Here is a 12,418-nt window from a genome sequence, read left to right on the forward strand (position 1 = left end):
ACCATGATTACCATGATTCCTTTAACAACATGTTTCTAGCATTCCTAGGTAGGCCAAGGTGTCCTACAGAAAAACCCTGGGTTAGACCTACCGGGGGTCTGGCTGGGTGTTAACAAAGGGAGGGCAGAGCTGGTGCGGCTGGCCATGGAGAAAACTGACTTGGCTGGTGTGATAGAGAAGCCAGCTTGTTTACATGCTTATTCCATGACTGCTTGCCCAAAGCAGAAAGTGCCTTTCAGGATCTATTTTTGGAAGTTTATTACACATGTCTGGTTCTCAATTCCAACAGTTTAATGAAGATCTAAATAAAATGCTAGGTTCTACCTTAAAAAAAAAAAAAGAAGAAGAAAAAGCTCTGTAAAAAGGGGGGAAATACACACACACACACAACACTGTTTATTTCTGTTCCTTTGGGTCTGGCATGCTCTTTCCTGTCTGAGAAGCTTCTCACACTCTGTTCCCCTCACCTAAGCGTCAAACTGACAAAGAATGGTGAACTGACCATTCTAGGCCCTTCTGCGGGAGAGAGATTTCGTGAGGAAACACCATTATAAAGAATTATTATTCTGGATGTCAGGAACATATCTTTCCCTGCTGGACTCAAATTTATCTTACAGATATACTCAAACAGGTACAAAGGATACCTCCAAAGGAACTTACATGATGTCATAAGTATGCAAAACATGACAAATAACCTAAATAGTCATCAACCAAAGAATGAGAAAATTCCATGCTATCATTAAAAAGATAAGATAGGTCTATCCAAATTGATATGAAAGAATCCATAAGATACAGAGAGAAACAAAAGGTACAGAACAACGTAGAATTGCTATCTTTTATATAATTACAGGTATTTATATATTTATTTATACATAGATATAAGCACATGAATATATAAGCATAGAATATCTCTGGAAGAATACATAAGAAATTGATGAAAAAAAGAGACTAGGGAAAAAGGGGTGGCAAGGGCTCAATTTTCACCATACACTTTTTTGAACAATTTGAATTTTGTACTATGTACATCTACATACATACATTTAAAGATCTAGTCTAAAAAAGCTCACTAATGCATCAAGCTTCAAATATGACTGATGTTGATGAAATGTGCATATAAACTGATGAACAGAGGGCTTTAAAACAAAAAGGTTTCATGACCCACCCGAGTCATGTGGACTTTTGATCTAAAAGACATATCCTGCTCATAATCACATATCATCCAAAGTGTTATAGAGGAATAGAATGCAATTGTCAGAAACTGAGGTGTAGGAAAATGGGAAGAGGAGATACAATAAGATAAAAATGGAAACGCATGCAGTAACTATTCCGTAAGCAATGAGAAGCCAGCAAAAATTATTACTTAGAGCAACATCAATCAAATTTGCATTTTAAGAATATTATTCTGGCTGGGCACAGTGACTCAGGCCTGCAATCCTAACACTTTGGCATGTTGAGGTGGGAGAATTCCTTCAGAACTTCTTGAGGTTCCTGGGCAACATGGCAAGACCCTGTCTCAAAAAAAAAAAAAAAAAAAAGTAAAAATTAACCAGGCATGTTGGTCCATGCCTGTAGTCTCAGTCATTTGGGAGGCTGAGGTAGGAGGATCACTTGAGCCCAGGAGTTGGAGGCTACAGTAAGCTATGACTGCACCAGCCTGGAAAACAGAGCAAGATCCTATCTCTAAAAAAAAAAAAAAAAAAAAAAAAAAGGAATATTATTCTGGCAGCAATATGGAGAAGTTAATTGGAGGAGTACAAGACTAAAGACAGCGAGTTAATTATAAATACAAAAAAACATTTCTGAGTGAGATTTAAAGCCTAAAATAAACTACAACAGTAAAAAATGTAAAAGAATATATGCTATTAAGGAAAGAGAATTAACTAAACTTTATGATAGATCAGATGGGGGAAGGAGGAGCAGATGTGTAGAAATGAGCACACCTACTTTCCTGGCTTTACTAACTGGGTGGAAAGATAATGCTGTCATTCTCCAAAAGAATAGTAGACAAGCAGTAGGTTTAGAAGAAAACAGAATAAACTCTGTTTTCAAAATGTCAATGATAAGGTGCCTCGGGAACATCTGAGGGAAGATAACTAATAGGCAGGTTGGGAGATAATTCTAGGTTGGAGATGTGGTTTAGGAGGAAGTTATGGATGTAGATATTACCCCAGGTAGATCACAGAGAGGAAGGGCAGCATACAAAACAGATCAAGAAAAAATTATCACAATGGTATGTCATCTCAGAAGACTAGAAGGAAGGAGAGATGGCAAAGCCAAATTTTGCAGTGGTTGTTGTAGATAGTCTACAGAGATGACTACAATCAAGTTCTTCCTTTCCTATACACAAAATCCACTAACCCACTAAAAGACAAAGTATATCTTCAGGCCTCATGAATCTGACCTGGCACTATGACTTCTTTATCCAATAGAATGGCAGAAGTGATGCTCTGACACTTTTGAATCAAGCCTAAAGAAGATTGGCAGCTTCTGCTTCTTTCCTCTTGGAACATACTATCTTGGAACGAACTATCAGTTTGTGAGGAAGTCCAAGCAGCCACATAAAGAGGCCCATATGAAAGAGAACTGAAGCCTCTGACATAAAGCCCCTGATAAGCTCCCAGCTGGCATCCAACATGGACTTCCAGCCATGAATGTGAGGCCATTTTGAAACTTCTGGTCTTCCTATAACCCCAGTCTACCTCACTTAAAGCAGAAGAACTATGCAGTCAATTCAAAGAATCATGAGAATTAATAAACTGTTACAGTTTTAAACACTAGGCTCTTTGGGTAGATTGTCAGACAGTAAAGATAATCAAAACAGAGGTCAAGCAAAATAAGAACTGAAAATAATCCAGGTTACTGCTGGCCTTCAGATCTACTGCCAGAGAATGGTAGGGCAGAAGTCAGGCTTCAATTAACTAAAACACTAAATGAAAAGTTAAGAAGAACAAGGGTAGACCATGGATGCCTTTATGTTAAAAGTTCATATATTGGACATGGTCTAATTCATAGTTGAAACAAAACTCTATTAAATTGATATTAAACATAAAAACATTTATAATATAATTTAATATAACCACATATTTTTAATCTATTTCCTAACAAATGACAAAAGAATAGTGGCCGAAATTATTAATTCACACATAAAAATACCCGAGAGCATTAACAGTCATATTAAAAAGGAAGATCCGTTCTTTCCAAAAGCACTGGTTTTCCCACATATTTTAATACAGTAAAATGGCCATGTTTTATAGTTCTACATTATCTATCAACCACAAAGTTTATGTGGTTATCATATTTTCCTTTATGTAGTATTCTTTGTGTTACAGCAGATTAATTAACCAGTAAGTTTTTTTTTTAGGAGAGCATAAAAATAATTTTTTACAAGTACAATGAAGTGAAGCTTTTATGCCCTCAGTGGGGACAAAAGACAAGAGTTCTCTCCAATAGCGGAAGAAACGCAAAGTTATATTGTTGAATGCTATTCTAAGTAGTTATATTTTAGTTTACTTTTACTTCTTAAAATGACGAAGACAACTTATCAAAAAACACAATGTGTACGTGTGCTTATTGCTATACTGGTGATTATAAATGGAATTTTTTAAATTTTAAATTAAAAATTAAATTTTAATTGTTGGCTAAATTCATTATTTTAACAACTTACTATAAAGTCATCTAAGCAAATAGTATCTTATATTACACACAATATGCTAACTATAATTTAATCTTCTTTCACTAACTCACAATCTTCATTAAAAATATAACCTATGTACCGTATTGTAGTTGCTGGCATAGATAGTTACTGGTCAAGGATTGAATAGTTTTTAACAATAATGGAGGAAGGATGTGCTAAATGATGACAGATTTAAATTAAATAATACAAAAAGGTTACTATTTTCATAAGCTAATTAATCATGATTAAACAATGATATCACATGCATATTCCATAACATTATACTTCAAAATTATCATACTGTACCGCTTCAAAGCAAGATTAGACTCTCCTCCATGACCTGAGTCATTACCAGCATCATGAACAGCTTCATAATGTTTGAAAAGTTCATCAGCAGATCCAAGAGATTTCATACACTGGGGACATATGAAACCCTATAGAAAGGGGCAGAAAAAAGTTTCAAAATAGTATTTAATATTGTGAAACAACAATTTGCATATTATTAAATATCATCAAATGTCTTAATCCTACCAATGGTGCCATTAGGTAAATTATATCTTATGGTATCAATCCCAAATTCTAGTATCATACAAAGATACTTCATTGTCTATTCTAGTTGAAGTTTACAAAATACAAAGAAAGCCCTTGCAACCATCTTTTAGGTTAGATAAATTAATAGCTGGAGTATCCAAGTCTAATCTGAAAAGTTAGTTCTAATATAGATTAGTTGAGAAGATCTGCCATCATATCCTTCCATTCTCTAGATATCCTCGTTAGTAAAATAATATCTGTTCCAATCTACTTCACAGTAATGCTAACAAAAAAAAAAAAAAGATGATGAATCACTGAGGGGAAAAAAAGTAATTCATAATCACCACAGAGTTCAGATATCTACAATGATAGATCAGTATTCTAGTCAGTAAATTTCCTTGCTAATCTACAGTTAACACAGTAAAGGCCTAAAATTAGTGTGTAGCCCCATAAAATATAAAAAACAAATACAACTATATAACTAATCCCAGAATTATTATATGGTTAAAACTATCAACTAGAGTACTATGTTAAAGATGCTGATAAAGATCCATGTTTTACAAATTTTAGATTGCAATTCATTAATGAATCACGAAATCAACTTACTGGGTTGCAACTTTTTTTTTTTTTTTTTTTGAGAATGAGTCTCACTCTGTTGCCCAGGCTGGAGTGCAATGGTGGGATCTTGGCTCACTGCAACCTCTGCCTCCTGGGTTCAAGCGATTCTCCCTGTCTCAGTCTCCCAAGTAGCTGGGATTACAGGTGCCTGCCACCACTCCTGGCTAATTTTTTGTGCGTTTTTAGTAGAGACGGGGTTTCACCATGTTGGCCAGGCTGGTCTCGAACTCCTGACCTGAGATGGTCCACCTGCCTCAGCCTCCCAAAGTGTTGGGATTACAGGCATGAGCCACCATGCCCAGCCACAATTTTTCTTTTTTTTTTTTGGAGATGGAGTCTCACTCTGTCACCCAGACTGGAATGCAATGGTACGATCTTGGTTTACTGCAACTTCCACCTCCCAGGTTCAAGTAATTCTCTTGTCTCAGCCTCCTGAGTAGCTGGGACCACAGGAACATGACACCACGTCCGGCTAATTTTTTGTATTTTTAGTAGTGATGGGGTTTCACTGTGTTAGCCAGGATGGTCTGGATCTCCTGACCTCATGATCCTCCCACCTTGGCCTCCCAAAGCACTGGGATTACAAGAGTAAGCCACCACCCGGCCCTGGCCACAACTTTAAAATAATAATTCTCTACAACAAAATATATTAGAGTTCATCATATGTAGTACGAATAAATAATGTTTTATTAACTTTTGTTTTGAGTGATGACAGAAAAGTGTGTTTCTTAAGTGGTTGCTATCAAAAATATTTGAGAAGCTCTAGTACAGATAGCCGTTAGATACAGGATGGAATGTATAACAATAATCATTATTTTTAAATTCCATACTATGTGTTTTCCCTATTCAACTTTGTTTAAATTTCTCAATACTTTGTTAGTATTATTATCTCCATTTTATAGAGGAGGAAATTAAACCTCAGAAAATTACATTACTTTCCTAGAATCATTAACCTAACTAAACCAAAAGATGCACAAGTCTGCTAGACAAATCCCATGTTCCAATATGCTATACTATCTCTTAAACTCATTGACTCACCCTTATAAATGACTACCTTAAAAGAAGCCCTTTTATCTAACTTTTTAGTGACTTTATTCAAAAATATTTATTGGCTATAATTTCAAGTGTTATCAAAGTTCTCTACAAGATACAAATGGCAAAATACAGTCTTGGCCTTCAAAAAACTGAGAAGTCAAAATATATACATATGAAAAAATACCTTAATGCATGAAACTGAATTAATGATTAACAAGATGGCACTGAAGTTTATATTGTAGGGGTACCTGATTGCAAAGTAAATTGGCAAATCAAACAAATCACAGCTTTCTCTCCAACTGTGTGCTGGTACTCTAAAAAATTACTGACTCAACTTCTGTATCCATCGAATTGTTGGTAATATTCAAAATATGACATAATACCACCAGGTGCAGGTGGCTCTTGCCTGCAATCCCAACACTTTGGGAGGCCAAGGCAGGCAGATCATTTGAGGTCAGGAGTCCGAGACCAGCCTGGCCAACAAGGCGAAAGCCCATGTCTACTAAAAATACAAAAATTAGCCGGGTTTGGTGGCAAGCACCTGTAATCCCAGCTACTCAGGAGGCTGAAGCACTACAATCACTTGAACCCGGAAGGTGGAGGTTGCAGTGAGCCAAGATCGTGCCACTGCGCTCCAGCCTGGGCAAAAAGAGTGAAACTCTGTCTCAAACAATTTATGTGTGTGTGTGTGTGTGTGTATGTGTATACACGTATATATAACATAATACTTCAGCATCATCAATCCAATATAAATAGAAAACTCTCAATTTTGAATTACTCTTTAAATTATTTGCATTTCAAAGTTTTTATAGATAATAAAGTAGTTTCCCACACTTTACACACATACACACACACATGCACATACACACACATGCACACACAAACAAGGGTTTTGAGGAGGATTTACTCCAAAATCTTGACTTTTAAAAAATATTACTGGATATTAATTCTGAAAACACTATCAGCCCATTTTTCACCCTAATACACAAGAATATCCTCATGCAATCTATTGTGCATGAAAATTTCATATGTTAAAGAATATTTGTGGGCCAGGTGCAGTGGCTCACGCCTGTAATTGCAGCACTTTGGGAGGCTGAGGAGGGTGGATCAGGAGGTCAGAGGATCGAGACCATCCTGGCTAACACGGTGAAACTCCGTCTCTACTAAAAATACAAAAAATTAGCCAGGTGTGGTGGCACGCACCTGTAGTCCCAGTTACTCGGGAGGCTGAGACAGGAGAATCGCTTGAACTTGGGAGGTGGAGGTTGCAGTGAGCCAAGTTCATGCCACTGCACTCCAGCCTGGGTGACAAAGCAAGACTCCTTCTCAAAGAAAAAAACAAGAATATTTGTAGTCACTCATTAAATCAAAGATTTAAAAAAAATAGTAATTAGCAAAAACATGATAAAATTATTACACATACAATTCTATTTAAAAGTAGCAAGAAATAAACTTGTTTTGCTTCCATCAAGTATACCACAATTCTAAAATTCCCCTCCATTACAGATACAAAAATAAAATGGAATGTGTGTGACAGTGGTGCTCCTGCACTGTAAGAAACAAGTAAATACATTATAACTTTGAAGGTTTTATGGAAAGTAAGTTTTATTTTATGAGAATGTACAGCTTTTACATATAAGAATGGTCATCTTCTCTTGCTTCTATGAAAAACAAAATACAATTCCCTTTAAAGATCACTGTTTCCCAAGGTCTCTCATTGATCTCCTCCTCTTCTGACTCAACACTCTCCCAGGTATATAACAATGCAATGGTTTTAGCTACCACTGACATGCTGATGACTCCCAAATCCATCTATCTAGGCAAGAACTCACTCCAGAATTCTTATGAATCTTTAACAAGATGTATCTCTACCTGCATCCCACAGGCATCTCTAATACAACAAATGCAAGACTCACTTCCCAAACCTCCTTTTCTCACCAACACCCACCTTTCACCTCAACTAGAAACCTAAAAATTTGGCTACTACTCTCTACTCTCCCTCTGATTCATTTCTAATAAAACATTAAGCATAAACATTTCTCCTTTCCGTCTTCTCATCTCCATCCTCATTGTAGCTACTCATGTTCAGACACTCAGCATCTCTTGTCCAGACTACTGCAATAACATTAGAAACAGTGCTCCTATATCTAGTCTTCCTTCTCCCTAATTAATCTTCCACAGAGCTGCCAGAGGAATCTTTATAAAATAGATTCTTCAATATCCTTCACCAACCTTTATCATCAATATGGCATACATGGTTCTGCATAACCATTCCCCTAACTCCCTCACCATATTTCAATACTAAATACCTGCATTTCCCTGAGCACGCCATCATACTTCAAACTTCTGTGCCTTTGCGTATACTGCTTCTTCCCTCCAGGAGCACCCTCATTAGCTTGTCAAGTTCCTTTACTCACTATAATACACAGCATATTGGATTTTTTTCATCCATATTTCCATAATGGCCACAGGTGGTACTTTAAACATACTATATTTTTCTATATTGTATATTTATTCACTGAAATATGAAAGAACCTGACAGTGCAAAATTGGCCAAAAAAACAGAAGATCTTTAATAGCTTACAGATTATAAAATCTTCCAAGGGAGAAAATGAGCTAAGCAATAAGTACTCTGAGCATGTAAAAACTAAAAATAAATAAATAAAAAACCTGTTCCTTGAGTGCTGATGCAAAAAAAAATGTATATCCTCATTTAGTATTTATGCACATTATGTGGCAGAATCAAAGCTCACTGTTTTCTGGGGATACTGATATGCAGACAAATATTACCATACAATGCTATATAATACAATTATAGATAAAGAATTATGGGAACGCAGGAGAAGTATCCAACTTCACCTGTGGCAGCAGTTAATACTTTACAAAAATACATATACACATTATATATGTGTCTCATCTCCATCCTCATTGCAGCTGCATATTGTGTGTGTGTGTGTGTGTGTGTGTGTGTGTGAGAGAGAGAGAGAGAGAGAGAGAGAGAGAGAGAGAGTGTCACTGGAATTCGGTACTAAAGAATAAATAGGAGTTTACCTGGCAGAGAGAAAAAGCTTTCTAAGCAAACGGAGGAGCATAAACAAAGGTGCAGGAAACACTATGAATAGCCATGTTACATTTAGGAAACAGAAGGCTTCTAGGTGTGTTCTGATCACAGAGCCAGAACAAAGGGCAGGGGACGACAGGTGATAAATGCAATAATCTCCTATGAAACTCCTGAAATAAGCAAATAGTAGTATTGAGGATGTGCCTCTGGACATCAGAATACAATGATGACATTAGGCTCCAGAGATATGGTACTCAACATTATCTTCTGAATGAATGAATGTTCCCAGTCAGGATGTTAGTCTAGCTGCTGTTACTCTCATTTTCTTCGAAACCATCTGTCGGCATTCTTAGATCTCCTACCCACTGTTGTACAACACTAGTAGATATGCCTTTAGTGCAACAGTACATGTACCTGTATAATGTTTAGCCTGTCATTTCTCTTTTGTGTCTCAACTTCTGCTAAGAACTAGAAAGCAAATGAAAAAGTGTTCCTCGGAGAAGCTACATCCTTATTACATGATTTAATCTTCACAACTGTGGCTTTTTGACTATTGTCTCCACTTTCAGGTTTGGGCTCCAGATACCTAAGAGTCCCAGAAAGCTAATGATCACACTGAGGTATGCCATACCTTCTTACAACTTCCAAAAATTACCAGATCAATACCCCAGAAATAAATGATTCATTCCTAATGAGAAATTTTAGAAATCAGTTATATACATTATATTATAGAAATATTCCACATAAGTGAATTTTCCATGTGATTAAGATTTCCTTGTTTAAATAAAACTTAAATTTGGGGAAATTTCTAATAAAAATAAATCTTTCTAAAATACATATAATTCCTCATCTTCTCAAACAGATGACATTAAACCTTTGCCTAATGCCTCCAAGACATAAATATTTATCACTGAAGATATGTCTTCTACTCTATTAATTCTGGCAAGGTTAATTCTTATACCCACATTTTATAGTTTGCCTGCTTTGCATTTCAACAGTCATTTCTAAAAATTCTTAGCATGCTAGCTCTGGGAATGCTAACCTGCTATAAATGGGATGGGTAGATTTTTTTTTTTTAAGTTTATTAAAACCCATCATTCATTTAAAATAAAAGTATAATGAGTTTAGAATGAGTGCCTCAGGGATGTGCCATGAACAGACTGCATGACCTTTAGTTCATGGACTTTGAAAACCAATTTGATATATGAGACTCCTCTATTTTTTTCTAAATAATCTCCAAGGGGACCGAGGTTGCTAGATAAATTCCAGAGAAGGACTGTTAGCTAACAATAATACACTAAAGCTAACCAGCTACATTTATTTCCCTTAGTCATTTCAAATTTGTCACCAACTTCCAAAAAACACAATTTACTTAAGATTAAAAACAATATATTCAATATACTTAAGAGTTCGGTTATCTGTAATCCTTTCTCATATCCACTGCAGCTAAGAACTTACCTTAACTAGATACTTAAGGTACTCCTGTTGCACCAAGTATCCTTTTAGTTAAAAGAAAAGCCCTGGCCTGCAGTTGTTCAAGCCCATAATCCCAGTACTTTGGGAGGCCAAGGCAGGCAGATCACTTGAGGCCAGGAGTTCTAGACTACCCTGGCCAACATGGTGAAACCCCATCTCTACTGGAAAAAAAATAATAATAATACAAAAAAATTAGCCGGGCATGGTAGTGCACGTTTGTAGTCCCAGCTACTTGGGAGGCTGAAGCAGGAGAACTTCTTGAACCCGGGAGGAGGTTGCAGTGAGCCAAAATCGTACCACTGTACTCCAGCCTGGGTGACAAAGTGAGACTCTGCCTCAAAAAAAAAAAAAAAGGAAAGCCCTTACCTTAAGTGCAGAGTAGGTGAGATTATTAATTTTGATTTTGGCTAGCCCATCAAGAAGAAAAGTTGACCCACAAGGTCCAGAAGGATAACATGTGATAAAATGCTAAGCAGACTTTCAAGAATCTTTTATGCCTCCATCTTTGCTTGCACTGCTTCGGCCAGTTTAATTAGTATTATCCTACATGCACCCATTTCTCCACCACTGTTAAAATCTCTCATTTAACTGTCCTCCTACAAAGTTTTTCCTGAGTTCCTCTCATGCTGAATTAGCCACTGCACTTTTTGCAAATAATATCTATCATAGAAACTCCCTGGGGTAGAGATTGTACCTTATTCATCTATTATCTCCCTCACCTGCCAAAATATCTGCCACATAAAAGGTACTCCATTAATGTGTCAAATAACTAAATGTTGGTGAGAGTGCTTTCTTATATGCATAATTACCTCATAGAAAAAAAGTAATTTTTGGTCTTTCTGGTGCAAAAGTTTGCATTATTTTATAAGATTTATAAAATACTTTTTAAAAGCTATGTTTCCTTTGTTTTTGGAATACCATAGTGATTTTCAAAGAAAACATATTATCAGGATCATCTGAGAAATTCTTTTCAGCCTGAAAATGGGCAGTGCTTCCCCTAACTTGCTCCCCTCTTCAGCCTTTGTTATGTGCAGCCTCACATACTGAGAAATATCGAGAAATATTTTTGGAGTGATCCACTGTTACTTATGAGAGTATGTCATTCTGTCACCATCCTCAAGTTTGGAGGAATTAAAACAAAAATTGAGACAGTCTGAGATTCAAGTTCTAATGCTGTATATTTTCCCCAGTAGGGACAATAACTGTTCATATGCAAAGTCTTCTTTCCTTTTTTTTGGCGGGGGGTGGGGGGGCAGGGGGCAGGGACGGGACAGAGTCTCACTCTGTTGCCCAGGCTGGAGTGCACTGGCATCATCTCGGCTCATTACAACCCCTGCCTCCCAGGTTCAAGCGATTCTTGTGCCTCAGCCTTCCCTGTAGCTAGACTTCCAGGCACGTGCCACCACCCCAGTTAGTGTTTGTATTTTTAGTAGAGACAGGGTTTCACCATGTTGGCCAGGCTGGTCTCGAACTCCTGACCTCAATGGTCAGGCTGGTCTCGAACTCCTGACCTCAAGTGATCTGCCCACCTCAGCCTCCCAAAGTGCTGGGATTACAGGCATGAGCCACAGCACCCAGCCTCAAAGTCCTCTTTCTATGTAAGAGCAAAGTATTTTATACTAAAGCATTTTAGTACATCCATTAATGAAACATTAACAAAATAATAAAAATATAACTTACCAATGTTGGAATAATATTCACTTAATATTTTGATTTCAGGGCAAAATTGATACAAAATATTAACTTAAATTTATATATTTATTTACAAATTCACAAAAAGACAGCTGCAAACAGTAAGAGAAACCACGCAGACTTCCCAAGAGCCTCTTTTCCTTATTGAAACTTCCTTTAAGCATGCATAATTAAAGCAATCCATATTCCCTTGTAGCATAAAAAGTTAAGCAACACCGAGGCAAGGAAAAATGAGCTATTTTGAGCAACCCAAAACCAAGCTGCTAAAACAAAATATACAGGACCCACAGTAACACTTGAGTCATTAAGAAGTTCCTGTCCTCTTGTTTCAT

The 12,418-nt window shown here is 36.7% G+C and overlaps 1 protein-coding gene across 1 annotated transcript in view; it reads right to left on the reverse strand.

Moving 5' to 3' along the window:
• Positions 1-12,418, reverse strand: part of EEA1 (early endosome antigen 1) — a 155,436-nt gene that overhangs the window by 93,562 nt on the left and 49,456 nt on the right. The window contains exon 3 of the mRNA XM_008004236.3: positions 3,980-4,107. Coding sequence (XP_008002427.1) covers positions 3,980-4,107 — 128 coding nt within the window. The remainder of the gene's footprint in view (positions 1-3,979; positions 4,108-12,418) is intronic.

The sequence above is a fragment of the Chlorocebus sabaeus genome, chromosome 11 (genome assembly GCF_047675955.1).
Source record: "Chlorocebus sabaeus isolate Y175 chromosome 11, mChlSab1.0.hap1, whole genome shotgun sequence".
Lineage (NCBI taxonomy): Eukaryota > Metazoa > Chordata > Mammalia > Primates > Cercopithecidae > Chlorocebus > Chlorocebus sabaeus.